Below are 18,453 nucleotides of genomic sequence, written 5' to 3' on the forward strand. Positions count from 1 at the left end.
TCATTTAACAAAACAATGATTAATTCAGTGGTTAATTTAACTAAATCCTCAGCTTTTCGAGATTGTTTTTGTGTCATAAAAATATTTAATTGCGCGTTAATAAACTTTAAAATTGACAAAATTGAAGAATTTTTTCTTGGATTTTTTGGTTAAGTTTTTTAAATTTTTTTTGGCCGTTATGTTTCAATGTCAATATTTGAGCAGTGATGAAGACTGAAATGATTGATGGCAATTTAAACTGTATTAAAATGTCATCAGTTCCAGTTTTCAATGGGGGGATCTGATATTTTGTGACAGGAGGAGAAAGGGGGGTAAGCATAGAATTCAGATAAGCATACAACTGCATAGAACTGTCTATTTCATCAACATGTCTAATTTCCAAAAACATGAAGATAAGAATATTTGTGATTTTTGTGGACAAGGATAAATATAATATAAATTAGTAAACATTCAATAATTGAACAATGCAGTTCTTTAGGTCTATGATTTTTACGGGACTAATTTTTAATGCATTAGCCGATATGTATTCATCTGTTGAGCATCTAAAGCTGTTAATTGAAAATGAAAGCTCATTATTAAGAGAATACAAGCTTTTTGTGAAGACTTTAAAGGAATACTTTATGGGTATGGAAAGGTATAATATCGCATGTCGTCTAGTATTCAGACTGATGATGTTTGTAGATTCAAGTAGTCCCAATTTTTATGGACAACCCCTAAATTAACTTATGTTTTTGATTGTATGCATTAATTTGAGTTTCTTCCATTCAGAAAATTAAGGTCACTGGAAGAAGAGCATGAAGCATTCTCAAAAGATCCAGAACAATATGTAGTAAATCCTTTGAATTCTTGTTTACTTATTAAAAGACTGTCGCATGATTTAGAAAGTATAGACAATGAATTGAAAAGAAAACTGAAAGACTTTCATCAAAGATTACTGAATGACATGCTTCCATTGTCTGATTTTGAAGGTGCTATTGAAGGATATATTAGATTACAAAAGACTTATGACCTTAAAAGTATTAACCTTTCTAAGGGAATAATAGATGACAAAAAGATTCGAAAGGAATTGACAGCAGATGAATTATTTACCTTTGGGAAATACATAACAAAATGGGACATCGCGTATGGGACAGAATATTTATCATTGGCACTAGATGTAAACCAAAGGACACAAGAAATCTCAACTTTGGATATTTTGAAAGAACTGCTGAAAAATTACAGAATTACAAAAAATTATACAGCAGCGATTGCCATAGTCGATGAAATTCTGAAGATAAAACCTAATAATGATGAATTGGAAGCTATAAAATTGGAGATGGAAATAGCTGCATTATTTGATGAAAAAATTACTAAAAATAAGTCGGACGAAAATCTTACTGGATCTCACTATACAGATGAGAAAAGTTCTTTAATCCTTGCACAAACATGCCGAGGTCAAAGGAAACAAAATGCATCGACAATATCCAAACTGTTCTGCTTCATGCAGGCAAAAACACCATTCACAAAAATCGCACCCTTCAAAATTGAAGTAATGAATTTAGATCCGTACTTAGTTTTATTTCATGAAATTATATCTGATAAAGAAATTGAAACTCTTAAGACATTGTCAGCTTTTCGACTTTTACGAGCAGAAGTCTTTAACAAAAGCTCATCTGTAAGTGGTTCAAATTTAAGAGTAGCAAAGATTAGCTGGCATTACGATGGATCACATAAAGTAATTGACGACATAAATGCACGAGTTGCAGATATGAGCGGTTTAAGCATGGAAACAGCTGAGACATGGCAGATTCAGAATTATGGAATAGGTGGTCATTACATCCCTCACTTTGATTTTTTTGGAAAGAATCAGGACTTAAAATCAAGCACAGGAAACCGAATAGCAACAACCGTTCCAATTATTGTTTTATGTGAGTATAAAATCAGAGCGACATGTTGTGTAACAGTTGAGTAGCGCTGCACTAGTTGCTACATCAAGCCATTCGAGTAACTCAAACCAGATTAGACATAATGATGCATTTATTTACAGCTCAGCGATGTTGAGAAAGGAGGCGATACAGCGTTTCCATTTCTGAGAATTAATATTCCACCTCGAAAAGGAACCGCAGCATTTTGGTATAATTTGAGCTCATCAGGTCACAGAGGTCAGTTTACATAATATATAAGGATTTCGGGCTAACCATAAAATTTAATTTATGCAGAATTTCTCACGTTACATGCTGCATGTCCAGTTCTAATAGGCAGCAAATGGGTAGCTAATAAATGGTGAGAATTAAATTTAATTAAAGATTTTTGAATAATTTCCATCTTTATTCTCAAGGCTACACGAGTACGGACAAGAATTTTTGCGACCTTGTGAGCTAACTGAAAAGCCAACTGATGACGACTACAGGAACAAATATTATATCTTATAGATTTAAATCTATAAATAAAAATTAATTCTGGTTAAAAATGACATAACAATTTTAAAAAAGTCAATAATAATAATTGGCAATTATTATCATCAATGTTATAGTTGGTGAGGACACGTTTTCAGATATCAAAATGTACACATGTATCGTCAAACTTCATGATAAGAAGTTCAACTTGATGTTCATCAAAACAAATTTCATTAAATGAATTTAGTGTGTCAGTAAGCTTTGTAATAATGAAAGTCATAATTTGGATTTTTTTTGCCACGTTTATAAATTGTGCATTTAGTGAATTTTTTTCATCGACTGATGAGCTGAGAAACTTGTTAAGGAATGATAAAGAATTTTTGAGCTCACTTCAAGATTTGTCAGAGGAATTGGAGAAAAATTATTTGTTTGTTAAAAAGTAATGGTTACTTTATTTTTGAATTTTCTCATTTCAACCCTTTTTTGAGGGTGAAAACCTTTTTTAGTTGATTTACCCTGTTTTCATAGTTTCAAACCCTTTTTAAAGTTTTTTACAATAAACACTGATAAAATTATTTCCAATTTAGATTATTAAGGAATATAAAAGATGACCACGAACTGATCAACAAAGATATTGACAGTTACATATTCAATCCTTTGAATGCATTCTCCTTAATCAAACGTTTAACACATGATGTGAATGCTGTTCAAAAAAGTTTGGAATTTAGGACCAAATTTACTGAAAATTTAGAAAAAATAAAACTTCCAGAAAGTGAACTAACCGGTGCTACGGAAGGACTTTATCGCTTACAACATGCATACGAGCTAAAAAGTGAAGATCTAGCTAGAGGAATAATTCAAAATAAGAGATACAGACGAGAATTGCCACTTTCTGATTTGATCGTGCTTGCTAATGAGATGAAAAATTTTGATGTGAAATACACTTTTGAATACTTTAAAGCGGCTAAAGAATTGAGCCAAAAATATGATCAAAAAACCAGATTGAGCTTTTTGGAAGAGCTTTTAGAAATTTACAACTCAACATCCAAATTTGATGAAGCAGTCGAAGTACTCGATGAAATTTACCATATTAATCCTTCCTATCCTAAATATGATGCAACGAGGATGAACATCGAACTTTTGTCATTATTTAATGATAAAAGTGATCATATGGAACCAATGCACGACCCACAATCACTTAAAGGATCCCAATATACAAAAGCAAAAGAAGGCATGATATACAGCAAAGCATGCCGACAAGAAGTAAAAAAGCCCATTTCAGAATCATCAAAGCTTCATTGTCGTTATGTCTCAAAGACAGCCTTTACAAAAATTGCACCATTTAAGCTTGCTGAAGCAAATTTAGATCCATTCGTTGCCATCTACGTTGATGTAATTTCTGATAAGGAAATCGAGACATTAAAGAGACTTGCCCGTGAAAGTTTACGTAGAGCTGAAGTAATGGGAATGAATCAGACCTCAATGGTGTCTAGAGTACGAGTCGCTAAATTGAGTTGGCCAGATGACTGGAAGGATAAAATTTTTCAAACACTCACTAACAGGGTCAATGACATGACCGGGTTGGAGATGAAAACTTCAGAAAGATGGCAGATACAAAATTATGGAATTGGTAAGTGGATAAATGTAGATTTGAGGTCGATGACTTATGATGACTAACATTAGGCTAGGATGGATTTCATTTGTAAACAAACCTTAAGTACACTAATATTAATCTAACTATTGTTTTTTCAGGAGGATTTTATGGAGCTCATCATGATTATGCTGATGTTGGTCAAATATTTTCAGGCAATACTGGAAATAGAATAGCAACTACATTGGTTTATGTATGCTGTTAATTTATTTATTTTAATTTAAGTAATTAAAAAAAGTTTATTGTAGCTTTCAGATGTCGAAAAAGGAGGTGGAACTGTCTTTCCTTTACTTCGCGTTTATGTCCCTCCTGTTAAAGGCACTGCTGCTTTTTGGTACAATTTGAGTTCGTCTGGTGATCGAGGTACAATTTTAGTCAAGCTGTATATCCTTTAATTTTTAAGCTTTTTCTTTAATTGTAGAAGTGTTAACACGTCATGCTGCATGTCCTGTTCTGGTTGGAAGTAAATGGGTTGCTAATAAATGGTAAGTAATTGTTAAACAGTGGATTAACATAATATCTAATAAATCTTTTAGGATTCGAGAATATGGACAGGAATATGCAAGACCTTGCGAATTGACACCAAAACATCCAGACGAGAAGTATTACTTCAAATTATACAACTTAAAGGACTATGGAATTGATATTTAGAATCTTGATGTTTTATTGACTTCATGATTTAATGCTATTGTTCTTCCAATGAGGGAAATCGTTTTGTAATTATGCTGTATTTTTGTGAGAACTATGAGCGATGATAAGAATATTAGAATTGCCACTAATAAACCTGTGAATATGAATGATCTTTAATAGATATAATGTTTTTTGGATGTTGTTGCTGTTCAATTATTAGATTACACTCCTTAAGAGCGACGATAATAACTGAACAGCTTGATATCATACATACCAGTATCAAAAAGCACAAAAATCTTTTCAAATGTTTCCGAATCATGATTGCATATGTCATAGCTAGCAACTAGGCATCTTCCAAATTCCATCAAAAAGTAGATGAGACAAGCGACAAGAACTCCAACATTAGACTTAACTACACCAATTATCATGGAAATTCCAAAAAATACTATGGCAATGTTCAGAATTGCCGTAATTGTTAAATTGAAGTTTGTAAACTCTTCAAAGTACTTAATCACAAAAGTCACTGTATAAATTATTTCTAAAATTGATAAGAAGCTTAATATTATACATCCTACAGCAAGAAACCCTTTCAGGCTACACATTTTGTTGGAATTTTGTTCGCGAATGATGAAAACATCATTTGAAACTGAATTACTTAATGTGTGACACTTGAGTACACAAAATACTTTTTTTCCAGCTTATAAAGAAGATGTATTGTGTAGGAAAATAATAGTAAGGTTGCTTCTATTCTTGATGCTGTGAAGGTGTTTGCCGGTTGATTAATGAGTAACAGCTCGGAATTATGAAACTGGATCTAAGTATTTGGGTATAGTTACACGAGTGAGGGTTCACCAGTCCTTCAGCTCAAGGCTAGACCTAAAGTTTTCATTAGGATTGTAGAAGCAATTGTGTCTTAATAGCTCACTTAGCAAAGGACGAGTCAGGATAGTTGATGTTCAATTCGAGCTTCTGGGATCGAATCTCTTTTACTGGATCGATCTGAATATATTGTAACTTACCGAATTATTGAACGAGAACTGACATGAACACTGATTCTAATTAGAGTGTTCAAATGACTGCTTGACACAAGACTACTTTTGACTATGCCATACAGTCATTTCGGTTCTCTTTTCTCAAACCAAAACTTAGTCTGCATTCTAATACTGCTGACTATGAGTCTTGCTATATGCCCCAGTCACAGGTGTGTCAGACACTAAGTGTAGATACTCCTCAGATCCTATTTCTTACCTAAATTCATGTTGAAAGTCGCTGCTAATGAATAATGGAAGTTGATTATGAAGAAAAGACAACAAATGTACATTCAAAATATTAGGGAAGTATTTTACCCACTGTATAAATATCGTCATAATTTATTTTTAGGTAGTTATTCATTCATAATAATTTACAACTATGGAATTAATCAAAAAAGTTGTATAATAGGTTAACAAATTTACCAGTTTCGTTACATATCATTTTATGACTTTAATTAGCAAGTATGAAAAAACAAGGTTCAAAAGAAACAGCACCTTCTATTTGGGGATTATCATGTTCTCTCCGTGATGAGAATTCATAAGTTTTCTTTTCTTGTGGACTCTCGGAGCAACTGTATGTGTCTAATGGCTTATCCTCCTCATTGATTGTTTTATAAAGTTTCATGACCAAAACTAAAACTATTACTTGAATAACTGTAAAGAAAATTGAATTTTGGTGTCAGGACTTAAATTTTTAATCCAAGGTTTAAATTTTTAATCTTATGATTAAAAAAATTCTTGGATTAAAAACTCAAATCAAAGGTTAATTGTCACTTTTGGAATTAAATTTTTAATCCGGGGGTTAAATTTTTAATCCAAGGATTTAATTTAATTCCGAAGGTTAACAAAATTAAAAATTAAGGTCATTAAGGCACAACTCACTTGAAGTAATTATTGTATTTATCACTAAATGGTTATGGAATATTGTATGCTTTTCGGCATCGAAATCAAACACAGAAAAGATAATTGCCCCGAACTTTAAGATAAAACATATCATCCAGATCTCCAGGAAGAATTTCGATTCTGTCAAAGTTCCAGTTAACAAAAGCAAATTCATTGCAAAAATTGAGTAGCTTAACATCGTCTTGGACGTCATGGCCATGTTATTAATTATTATATGATGTGAACTTAGGACAAATCTCCATAATGCGTACGAAATAATTAGCACTTTTAATGTTAGTTTTGTCCAATTCATTGTTTGTTTAATTGAATCGTATTTACTTGATTACTTAAAATGAGCTTTAAAGCTCTACTTCTTAACTTTTTGGCTTCATCAAAAAATTCATATAAATTATTGTTTATTAAATATAAATTAAGCCGTACACAGTTTGTTTTGGAAGTTAAAAATTTATAAAAGTATATCCTTGTAAACTTTGCAAAAAATTTTATGGTGTAATATGAGAAAAGATTTTGCGCAGAGATTTTTATGCTTGCATATAAAGATCTAGTTCATGTTACTGGCCTTCTAAACCGACCAACGGTCAAATTTATTTTGAATTTTTGAGAGGGGTTGGTCGAAGTTTCACTTGACTTTCAATTTTATTAAAATTATCGTTAATTAAAGAGTTTTGCAATGTTTTTAGATGCTTCTGTAACTGTTCTTCACTTTCATTTGATATGTTTATCAAAAAATCACTGCATAAACCTTCAAAAGTGACTAAAAACATAAAAATTGAAATAACGTATTAAAAATATTTGAATTTCTTCCTATGTAATGCAGGGGAATATCAGCAGTTATCAAGGGTGGAACAGTAACGTAAAATTGTGCAAATCACAAAAGTGTTCAGCCCTTGGCTAAAACAAAAACAAAGTAAAGAGTACATACATTTTTCATACAAGAAATAAATTAATTTAATGGTCTATAAGCAAGGTAAACGATAAAAAATCTGCTGTAAACTAATTATAATCTAGCATTTGAATACATAGATTGTTAAAACATCATCAAATCAACGTAAGTAACCGAGCAATTAAGTACGATATGTGAAAAGTATTAAAATTGGATTGATGAATCATCTTGATTAATCTCTTCTATTGTTTATTTCATTAAGTTCCAATTATCAATCTCTTTATAGAATGAATTCATACGATAGCAGTGATGCCGATTTTCAACGTCATTCTCAATTTATCAGTACCAGCGTACAAAAAATTTATCAAAATGGTAAGTTATTAATTCCTTTATGATTTGTCACTTGAAATAAATAATTAATCACTGTTTTCCGTATTAAATTACAGTTTCGTCTATGAATCGTATGGTAAATCAGGTTGGAACTGCCCAAGAGACTCCAGAAATAAGACAGCAACTGTAAGTAAATCAATAAAATCACATAATAACAATTTAATGACTTGACACATCCCCAATTCATTTCAGACATCAAATTAGAACTTATACTCAACAATTAATAAAGGATACTGATGCATCATTCAAAGATATTGTAAATTGTAAGGATCGTCATTTAAAGATTCAAAGAGATCGTTTGGTCGATGAGTTTACTGCTGCATTAACGGCATTTCAAGCTGTTCAAAAGAAAACTGTTGAGTTGGAAAAAAATGCAGTTCGGCAATCGAAAGCACATATTTCGATTCCAAAGCCGCCGTCTAGTAAAAACAGTAACAGTTATTCAGATTCACCATTTGAGAATAATTTTGTTGAGAGCAGAGGACAGACACAAGCACAGCTTCAACAAGAAGAAATTGATTTACAGGCATTGGAGGATCAGGAACGAACGATAAGAGAATTAGAGGAGAATATTGTAGGTGTTAATGAAATTTATAAAAAGTTAGGTGCATTAGTGTACGAGCAAGGTCAAACAATCGATTCGATAGAGGCTTCCGTTGAAAATGCAAGCGTTTTTGTGCAAGATGGAACTGAACAATTACGACGTGCGAGTCATTACAGTGTAAGTTATGAGTTATGGATTTATGTTGTTATCCAATCTAATTCAATTAAAATTTTTTTCTATTTTAGAACCAAGCAAGGAAGAAAAAGTTGATATTGGCATTGATTCTTGCAACAATTGTGGCTGTTATTCTTTTACTTATATTCTTCCGAAATTAAAATAATTAGTAGTGCTTGTAATCCTCACTTTTAAAGTATCATTCTAATATTTCCATTGATTTATTCTTAAGGTTTATTACTTGTGACTAGAGCTTGAAGTCGACTTGAATGCCTAGCAGACAATGAGCATACTTACCTTGAATAAGTGCGAATGAGTAAACTCAAATGCTCGGGATGTGAAGTCGAGTCGACATCAAGCTCTGCTTAACTAACGCAAAATCAATCATATTATATGTTTAGCTATGTTTCTATTCTACTTCCCCACTTACTTTATGTATTAATTAAAATTAATTTTATTTTGTTATCAATTATTATCAATGATTGATGGAAGTACGGCAGATAAAGAATTGTCTATGAAAAAAAATGCAATGTCATACATTATAATTTAATTATATCCATTATTTCTTTATTAATAAAGAAAAAAAAAAAACATAATTTATGTAAATACATAGAAAAAGAAAGGATTGATGGGGTTACTCACTCAAATTGTAAAGTTCTTTATATATTGGATATGTTCTTAGAAATTTTCGTAAAATAAATTATTCACATTTAACGAATCTAAAATATTTTGATTATGATCTAGTTTGTCTAATGACTGGATTCTTCCATATCGTGTATAACTGATGACTTGATGACCATGAATGTTGATAATTTGTGGATTGTACTTTCAACTATGATGTCCTTTTACTCCATTTGACTCATCTCTAGCTTTGATCTGTTTTAATTAAGTTATTGGTGGGCAACCTGTGTGTCAGGGCACACTAGATTGCTGCCAATATTTTTTGGATGATATGAATCGGCATCAATGTATGTCGTGTACGGTTTTGGTCGAGGCATAAAACCAAAGCGTGCCACTCAAAACAAAAGCCTGTCCACCACTGATCGCGACCAGGAACTCCAAAAGCTTCTTGGCACAGAACAGTGATGATGGAATGTCAGCTCAACGCGCGAACAGAAAATTTGTAAAAACTAATTGACAGAGCCAGCAACAGCGTCAGATGGAGAGCATTTTGTTGTAACCGAAGTTCCACTGATCTATGTAAGTCGATGACTTTGTCAGCAAAATGGTCCAATCTGAATAACATTTGAGATCTTTGAGGGTCATGTACTCTAAGTGCTGTCTTCAAGAAGCTATGAGGAAGATGCTCTTTTAATCCAAGTGTTCAGCAAGTAACCCGACTAAAGTATGCAAGAAAGAATAAGGATTTGGTCCTTTATTTATATTTCTCTGCTATCCATTTTGCAAGCATTAAAAGAACATTAACAGAAGTCCATAGACATAGATTCGCCTTCAAGTTTTCACTTTGGCGGGAACTTGCCATTCCAATTATAGATGTTTAGAATGTCATTGCTGACATTGATTGAATGTTTTTTTAAGTACGAAATCCACAGTAATCAAAAGGCAGGAAATAAACATCAAACCCACTAAAAAGGCACTAAAAGGCCATTTCATGTCTATAACAAATTCAAACGTGATTCTCTGAAAGAGACCTCAAAATATGGACTAAACATGCTTGATTGAAAAGATATAAATATATTAAAAACATAAATCATAAATCCATTCCAATAATGATAGATTCCCCAAAAACAGAAATTTGTCTTCGACATCTGTTGATCAATATTCAATGGAAGCTTTACTTCAAAGGAAAATGAAAAGTAAACATCCATCCTGAATATGCCACTTGAAGCGATTTTCATTTTATGATGACATTCATTAGAAATAAGAAATTCTTCGATGAAAAATTATTCATTCTATTTTCTCGTTTCAATCCTATCAAAACATTCTGGACGTATATTAAATTAAAGAAAATATTCAAGTGGACATTTGACAGATTTGAGAGTGTGGAAATGAAAATCAATGCGTAGATGATGAGGAATAAAATGCTAGTATAGAGTCATTCATTTGTGACTGAGGCGCATTTTAGTTACAGACTTGATGAGGAAAGAATGTTCAAAAATTAGACATTAACGGTCCAAAAATATTTGAAAAATAACGGTCAAATTAGTTTTTGAAAATTTGTCGCAGTCAAAGTTTTTGAAATTTCAGAGCATTTTTGAAAATTGCAAATTTATGAATTAAAGTACTTTCTCGACGTTTAACAAGCATATAATAGTTTTAATACATAACTTTGAGCTGTATACTATCAAAAGATCGATAAAGTGATATACAATTATGTCAAGGTAAGTTAAATTTTAATAAACAAAAGAAAAATTCTTATTGTAAACAAAGATTTGAATTTTGATATTTTAAAAGGTAGTTTGACGGAATTGCTTTTCAAGGCAGAGCTACTCAAGCGACACAAATGAAAAAGACTCCGCAATGCTACGTTCGCTCGGACTGCGATGACAGGAATCTGTCATCTGTTGACAGGTAAGAATCTGTGTCAGAAGACTGTTTCCGTTGACTTGAGACAAATTCCAATTCTCTTTCAAAGTTGTTGGACGTCATACTTCCCAAATTCACATCACTTAACATAAACAATTGTCCACAGAAGTCTTGATCTCTCCCTGGCAGATTCACTTCTATACGGATAAATACCTGAGATGAATCTTTACTCCAAAACTACAGATAGACTCTGAGAAAGACAAACTGACAGCATCACAGACTTCCTTCTTTGCTAAAATACAGTAAAAAAATATATTTTTGACTTGTTTATTTTTAACACCCACCTCACACATAGCTAGCCATTATTCCTCAATTCTTCTTTGTCCTATGCCAAAAATATTCTTTAACTTGGTCATGACATCGATAATGATGATGACGTTAAAAGTAAACATTGAGAAATTGAATATGTGAGATATTAAACCTTAAAGAATGAAGAAATTATATTTAAAAAGTCATTCAGTGACACAAAAGTATTGATGTTGTTTACTTTTAGTCAAACCTCATTGTGGCATGAAAGGAGACAAAATGGGATTTAAAAAAGGTGTAGAAAATTCAAGAATCATGACCACACAATTATTTCTGCATGTTTATCTTTCATTTTTTTTTGTTACTTTCCTTTCTTGCTTCCTTTTGTTGTGCCAATAATGCTGAATAATTTGGATAATAGGGACATCCAGTAAAAAAGGAAATTTGCACATTGGTAAATGGAATTAACTTTACTTACCATGCAAAATCTCTTTCTAATACATGTGAGAACTACCAATCGATTCTATTGATTCCTCATTATTATCATAATCTCCGCGCTCATCACTTCCTTCGCATCTATCGTTTATTTGTTTGAAATTAAAGATTCGTCGCTTCCGCTTCGCTTATCCTAAATTGATATATTTTTATTTATTTTCTTAACTGAAATGGATCGATTCTTTTATACTAATCGTGCTGTAGATAATGTGAACATCCACGACGAAAGAATGTTTAATTTTAGGTGGGAATTTTTCAATTATCCAACGGATTGTGCTAATGGTTCCGGTGTTACAAAAGATTTATAATATTGATGACCATTTAATTGAAGATTTATATTTATACAGTTACGTGTTTTTGTAGATAATCGGTAAGAACACAAGGCTCAAATTCGGTGTGGTAAAGCGAGGTTCGTCGGTTCGAATCCTACCATTCTAGACTTGATTGAACATACCTAAGAGTATCATGTGACTTACCAGGATAACTGGCCATTTTCGGAACTAAAAATCTGAAATGCAGCTCTATTAGATCAAACTCCAACAAACTGCAAAACAGCTCACATATGAATACATACATCCATTAAAAGTTCATACAAGTTCACTCATTAAATTGCCTGAGAAATGTAATCAAATTATTCGTCATAAAAATAACAGAAATGATTTCTTTGTTTGTACTTCTGTGTCATTACACTTTCTCTATAATAACTTTTGAAATTACCTTTTTCTCTCAAATATTATTTTTAATGACATCCTGAGATACTATTAGACTATCAAGAAAATATTTATTTTTGTGTGCAAAAATACTTGAGATTGTTTTTCAATATTTGTAGCTTTTTAAAATCGATTTTTTAGATATTATTGTTTGTCAGTTGCTGCATTCACTAGGAACCTGTTTTAGTCAGTCGATATCAATTCAACTTGGCAATAAATTTGCTTAAGATTAACTTGATGAACTGGCAACTTTGAAGTTTAATTGCATATTCATTAATGCTAGTATAGAGTAGCTCCAGTCAAATATGTTAACACCTTATTTCGTGAGCTCAGAAATCCTTTATACAATAAGATCGACATAGATTCGAATTGAATTCTAAAGAATTACCCGAATGTCATGTTATTTCAACAAAAGTCTATAATCTGAATTTGTCCTGCGTTGGTTGGTGAATAATTGCTAAAAACTCTTAGAAAAATTCTAAATATAAACAAGTATAACTGTTGTCAACAAAAAGAGTAATTCTCAAACAGCACAATGCGGCAAACATCAGGTTCAAATCAGCCGTCATGGTGTTCTCAGAATAACTTCGCGCTCGATCATTGCAGCGAACCCGAACATACAAGGAATATTCTTGGAAAATTGAGCATGATCGATTATATTGATTGAGTATACTCATGAGCACGTATAACTCATGATTGATTAAGTATAATCTAACCACATAGTTGAGTATGATCCTTGTCTGCTAGGGGGACATAGCGATGCCTTGGTGATCACATTGTGTTGTTCGGGATTATAAGTAAATTTTAAATAATTGCAAGTAATTTCAAATATTTTCTGAGAATTTTAAGTAATTTCTTTTAAAATACCCCTCATTGACCAATATATAGTGAAGAGACATGAAATACAATCGGCATATATTTTGTGATTTCTTGTATTTTTTCAGCATTTTTAAATAATATTATTTTTAAGAGGTGAATAAAAAATATTGTTAGAGATAATATTGACACAGACAAACATCTTTTATTTATTTAAAAAAAAAGTAGCAGCATCCAGACACGGAAAACCGCTGTATCATGAAAAAAAATATGCAACATCTTCATTCATTCATCATAATTTTTTTTGGATATAACAAAATAATTAATTCCTCACTCATATCCAAAAAAACATGAATTAATTCAATCAATTTATGAGGTGCTACATGCTATATGTTTATTAAAAACGTTTATAAATAAATTATTCTCATCTGTTGTACGATATTGGCATGCATCAGAAATATATGATCGACATGAGAATTTTTCCATCATCTCTGACGCCACACATGCATGCATTGAGGCTAACAAAAAATGATTTTGTTTATGTAACTTATTTTTTTAACAAAAAATATAATATCGGAACATATAATAAAAAATCATAAATTTTTTACAGCCTACGTATGGTGAGTGTCCAAAATATCCATTTTCATCATGTGTGGTATATTTTATGGTATGTGCTGCAGATTATGATTGAAATAAAGGATTATAATTTCATTGGCTTGTAATAAATTAATTGACTGTAAATTCTCTTTTTTTTTGTATTTCGGTACCAAAAAATCAATAAAAGTCTGCAACTTTAATTCCCATAATTCAAAAATTTGATTTTTATATAGGCACGAGGAAATCCTGTATATGAGGAGAGAAAATAAAAACAGCAGCAAGTTGCTGAAAAGAGATGGCATGATGTGCGCTATATTTAAGTGGGCGTGTCCTATGCTATACGTTAAGATACATTTACAGATATGGACGAAAGCAATAAAGCGGTTAAGCATTCCTACAAAATATTTTACTCTTTCCTACACCTCTCATTTTGGTATGCGGTGGCATGTGTTTGACACAGAATTGCCATCTTTTTCCGGGAAATGAAATTTTATGAACGGGGTTCCAATATAAATCATTGAGGGATTAATTTTGAATTTTGTAAAGTACTATTTATCGAATTTTTAAGTATTTTTTTCTTCTTAGGGATTTGTGCAGTCACTCCTTACCTTATAAAAACGTTCTTATAGAAATCGAGTTAAATTACCGAGCATGTGATTCGAAAAATTGTTTTAACGTTCATTTGAGATTTGAATAATATTTATTGTACATAGTTTTAAACCCTTTTTGAACTCCAAAGAATAAACAATATTGTGAATTCACAAATCCGTAAGGAAGTCGTTTTAATTAAACTACATTCATAAAGTTACAAAAAATTTCATGAGAGTAAGGAATCGTTTATTGTTTGAATTACATTTAGAACCCCCCAACCAATTTCTTAGTCGCTCGTAGTTGTTCACATCCAGTGTCATTCGTTCTTTGTCATTCTTAGTCGCTTCTAATCATTTCTGGTCGTTATCAGCTGTTGTTAATCATTCTCTAGCGTTTTAAGTCGTCCCTAGTCATTTACAGTCCTTCCAGTCGTTTAAAAACATTCCTAGCCGTTCTTGTTGTTTCTTGTTATTTTCTGTCAAATTCAAGTCGTCGCTATTATTCTCAGCCGTTTATTGAGGTTCCCAATCCTTATTATTCGTTTCCAAAATCTGAAAGTTCCAGATCTTTATGCGTTTAAGGGCTAATCCCAGTTTTAACGAATCAGGATTGCAAAGCCAATACACTCTAATCGTTAGGTTTCTGCAAAATCTCACAACTAAATGTCCCCACACTGACTGATCTCCCCAGTAGATTGTTACGTAATTTATAAACAACTCTGCATTTATTGTTACTTCTTAAGATTAGAGATTATTATGGAATGGCAATAAATTCATTGAAATGTGTAACACAAATAATATAAGCATCACTAAATGGGGTCCTACATCAACAATTTTTGGTACCAATCTCATGCACATTTCCTTAACAGTCGGGATTTTCCCAATATCCGGGCGTTGAGTTGAGCCATAAAACAAAACTAAAGGAAGAGAAAGATTTTTTTTTCAATAATTATGAATGAAATTTTTGTCAGAAAAATTGGAGAAAAACAAAAACGACCATACTTAAAACAATAAACGAATCCTCTTTCTGTTTTAAGCATCTAATCTCTTACTTTTTAATATTTTACTGCCTACGCACTATTCATTCATAAATTATTTTGATAATGTTACAGTTACAGACTCTAAAGTTTTACAGGAATTTGCAAACAGGTAAGAAATATAAAAATGGAACAGACTTGATTCAAATATTTTTGGAAATTCCCCAATGCTGATTAAGACATTTGGCATGAATGAGCATGTTGTCGTAAATAAAAATTCATTCATTAAGAATTCTGTCTGCAAAGTGGAGATATTGTAGGTAAAGAAATTAATTGATGATGCTTCCTGTCATAAACTACCTGCACAGATCTGTACAGTTCCCATGAAATATTACCCCTTTTGTTGTTCCAATGGCGAAATTTGAATATTTTAATTAAAATTTAATGAGAATTCAATTTGATCGATTTGGTGACTTAAGCGCTTTTAGATGTAGTCAAAAATCAGGATAGCAATAAAGGTAAATTTAAACAAAATTCAAAGGTTATACTTAATTCCAATTTTAAACAATTTTTACAATTCAAATTTTCAATTTCAAAGAATTTTGAAAATTCGAATTCAAAGGAATTCGAAAGTTCCAATTTAACAATTTTTTCAAAATTTCAATTTTTTACAATTTTGACAGTTCAAATTTTAACAGAATTCAAAAATTCAAATTTGGTCATTTTTACAAAATTCCAAAAATTTCAAATTTTAACAGAATTCAAAAATTCAAATTTCAAACAATTTTCAAAATTCAAATTTTAAATTTCAAAATTCAAATTTTCGAAATTTAAAAATTCAAAAAATATTTTTTCAAAATTTCAATTTTAAAAATTTTGTAAATTAAATTTTAACAAAACTCAAAAATTCAAATTTAATGATTTTTTATAAATTTGAATTTCAAATTTTTTTGAAATTTTAAATTTCAAAGGATTTCATTGATGAAAATTTTCAAATTTGAGTTTGAATTCTTGATTGAAATCAATTGATCAGTAAGTCAGTCAGACAACTAGACATAGGCCAATATTAGAATTCCTTAAAAACCCGCTAATAATTATCTTTTCCACGCAAAAAAAGGTTATTTTATTTTCAAGTTAATTAAAATTATATCAAATAATTGAATCTCAATTTTTGTGGGTTAATTAATTTACGCTCTATGAAAATAAATTTTTGTTTTTGAATATAACTCAAAAGCGAATTAATTACATTTTCAACGAGTTATTTTTTTCCATGAATTTATTTTATTTTACAATTTAGCTTCGAGCATTTTTGATGGGAAAATGAGGAGCAAAAACTTTTCACTTTGTAATTTTAATTTTTTTTTTATTTCTCTCTCGGTACAGCAGAAAATTTCTCGCATTTTGAAGCCATCAAGTGATGGATGTGAAAAACATCAGATGTGTACGAAAAACTTTCTTATTTCTTTTTTTTTCCTCTTTCTTTTCATCGTGAAAATTTTTATAATTTTTAGAATTTTTGTTTTGAGTTTTAGGGGGAAAGTTAAATTATTGCAAGGATTAGCGATTCCATTTTGATGCTTAAATATTTTTTATAATTCATTTCGCTTTGATGATTTTAGATTCATTTTTGTTGTTCTTAGGAAACTTGCAAATCTGCGTAGTTACACGAATAGCTGTTAATGTTAATTGACCTCAAATTTAGCATTAGGTCGGCGTGACTCTGTCTTGATACCGGATTCGGTTTAAATCAGGCAAATCAGGCCAAATTTAAACTCTTATCAGACTGTGAGCCCAGACTATAGTACCATGCCAGAGTCAGATGGTATAGGATTTAATCCGAATCTGGCATCAAGACAGAATCACGCAGACCTGATTAGAGACCAGAGTCACGAAATACGGGATACAAACTGAATCCGGCACCAATACAAAGTTAATTCTAACTTGAACCGAATTTTCGATCGACTAATCGACTTATGGCATTCCAGACATGAGCAGAATCATGATAATAGAATATTCTTAATCCAACTTAGAATAAACTGATCGGTACACATTAAAATGTTACAACTCCTGTAATGATGCGATAGTATATTGAGAACCAAAAGAATATTAATCAGCAAATTTGTCTGTTTTCACCAAGTGGCTGTTGTATGGGTCTAAGTACACTGCAACATCGTCACTATTCTCTAACAAACAACGAGCATGTTGATTTTTGTAAAATTGAGAATGTTCAATTATATTGACTGATTATACGTTCATTTGGGTGACTATTCCTAACAGATAAAGAGCATTCTCTGAGTATATTCACTTTTATGACCATGCTCATCTGTATGAAATAAGCATGCTCTGAATGTGCTTTTTAATGTGAGTATACTCTTTGTATGTTAGGGTATGTTCATTGTCTGTCAATACAGGTAGGTCAATACCACTAAAACACCATAAAAGAGTCTTTTTGTCCTATTCGGAACAAGTGTAGTCCTTACATTAGCATCCAATTTGCCCTGAGAATCTCATACCAATCCATAATATTCTGACCTTAATTCTTCACAATAAGTTGAGTTACCAACCTTTTAGTCATAACTTCAATGTTCATTCTTAATATTCAAATTTTTCAAAATTTCCAAATTACGTAAAACAAGCGAAAATATTTCAAAAGATACCGAAAGCTGCTGTTTTATGCTAAAGAGTATAAGAATTTTGTCAGAACATCGTGTGCATAATGGCGTTTCAGGCGTCAAGATGAAACAGAAATTCAGTCCGAAAGCCTTATTTATTGCAACGAAAAAAATGTTTTCATACATAACAAGGCATAAATATTGTTTCTAAATATTTTATCTAAACTTCCGCTGAAGAGTGGAAAACTTTTTTTTTTTTATTGCATCGATGCTGTATGCCAA

The 18,453-nt window shown here is 31.3% G+C and overlaps 2 protein-coding genes across 3 annotated transcripts; both read left to right on the plus strand.

Moving 5' to 3' along the window:
- Nucleotides 1–461: 461 nt before the first annotated feature.
- On the plus strand, nt 462–4,833 carry LOC139091883 (prolyl 4-hydroxylase subunit alpha-1-like). Its single transcript, XM_070642130.1, has 8 exons — nt 462–634; nt 769–1,907; nt 2,589–2,814; nt 2,963–4,005; nt 4,128–4,219; nt 4,275–4,389; nt 4,448–4,511; nt 4,563–4,833. The coding sequence occupies exons 1-8, from the start codon at nt 465–467 to the stop codon at nt 4,675–4,677; spliced, it is 2,964 nt and encodes a 987-aa protein (XP_070498231.1). The 5' UTR covers nt 462–464; the 3' UTR covers nt 4,678–4,833.
- Nucleotides 4,834–7,457: 2,624 nt separating this feature from the next.
- Syx7 (syntaxin 7) lies at nt 7,458–8,874 on the plus strand. 2 transcript variants are annotated; one of them, XM_070643158.1, is made up of 6 exons: nt 7,458–7,557; nt 7,614–7,638; nt 7,760–7,845; nt 7,920–7,989; nt 8,056–8,584; nt 8,653–8,874. In XM_070643158.1, exons 3-6 carry the CDS (start codon nt 7,761–7,763, stop codon nt 8,740–8,742), a joined length of 774 nt encoding a protein of 257 aa, XP_070499259.1. In that variant the 5' UTR covers nt 7,458–7,557; nt 7,614–7,638; nt 7,760; the 3' UTR covers nt 8,743–8,874. The 2 variants fall into 2 exon arrangements, with proteins under 2 accessions (XP_070499259.1, XP_070499253.1); XM_070643152.1 differs by having other exon boundaries at nt 7,462–7,638.
- The last annotated feature ends 9,579 nt before the right edge of the window (nt 8,875–18,453 follow it).

This window comes from Chironomus tepperi, unplaced genomic scaffold (assembly GCF_022539635.2).
Source record: "Chironomus tepperi strain 1889 unplaced genomic scaffold, CSIRO-AGI_Ctep_v1 contig_16, whole genome shotgun sequence".
Classification (NCBI taxonomy): Eukaryota; Metazoa; Arthropoda; class Insecta; order Diptera; family Chironomidae; genus Chironomus; species Chironomus tepperi.

Coding starts and splice junctions, on each gene's coding strand:
- LOC139091883 (XM_070642130.1), top strand. CDS start 465: ATGCAGTTCTTTAGGTCTATGATTTTTACGGGACTAATTTTTAATGCA. Junction 1,908..2,588: donor CGTTCCAATTATTGTTTTAT/GTGAGTATAAAA, acceptor GTTCAACTTGAT/GTTCATCAAAACAAATTTCA. Junction 4,006..4,127: donor GATACAAAATTATGGAATTG/GTAAGTGGATAA, acceptor TTGTTTTTTCAG/GAGGATTTTATGGAGCTCAT.
- Syx7 (XM_070643158.1), top strand. CDS start 7,761: ATGAATTCATACGATAGCAGTGATGCCGATTTTCAACGTCATTCTCAA. Junction 7,846..7,919: donor ACAAAAAATTTATCAAAATG/GTAAGTTATTAA, acceptor ATTAAATTACAG/TTTCGTCTATGAATCGTATG. Junction 8,585..8,652: donor GACGTGCGAGTCATTACAGT/GTAAGTTATGAG, acceptor TTTCTATTTTAG/AACCAAGCAAGGAAGAAAAA.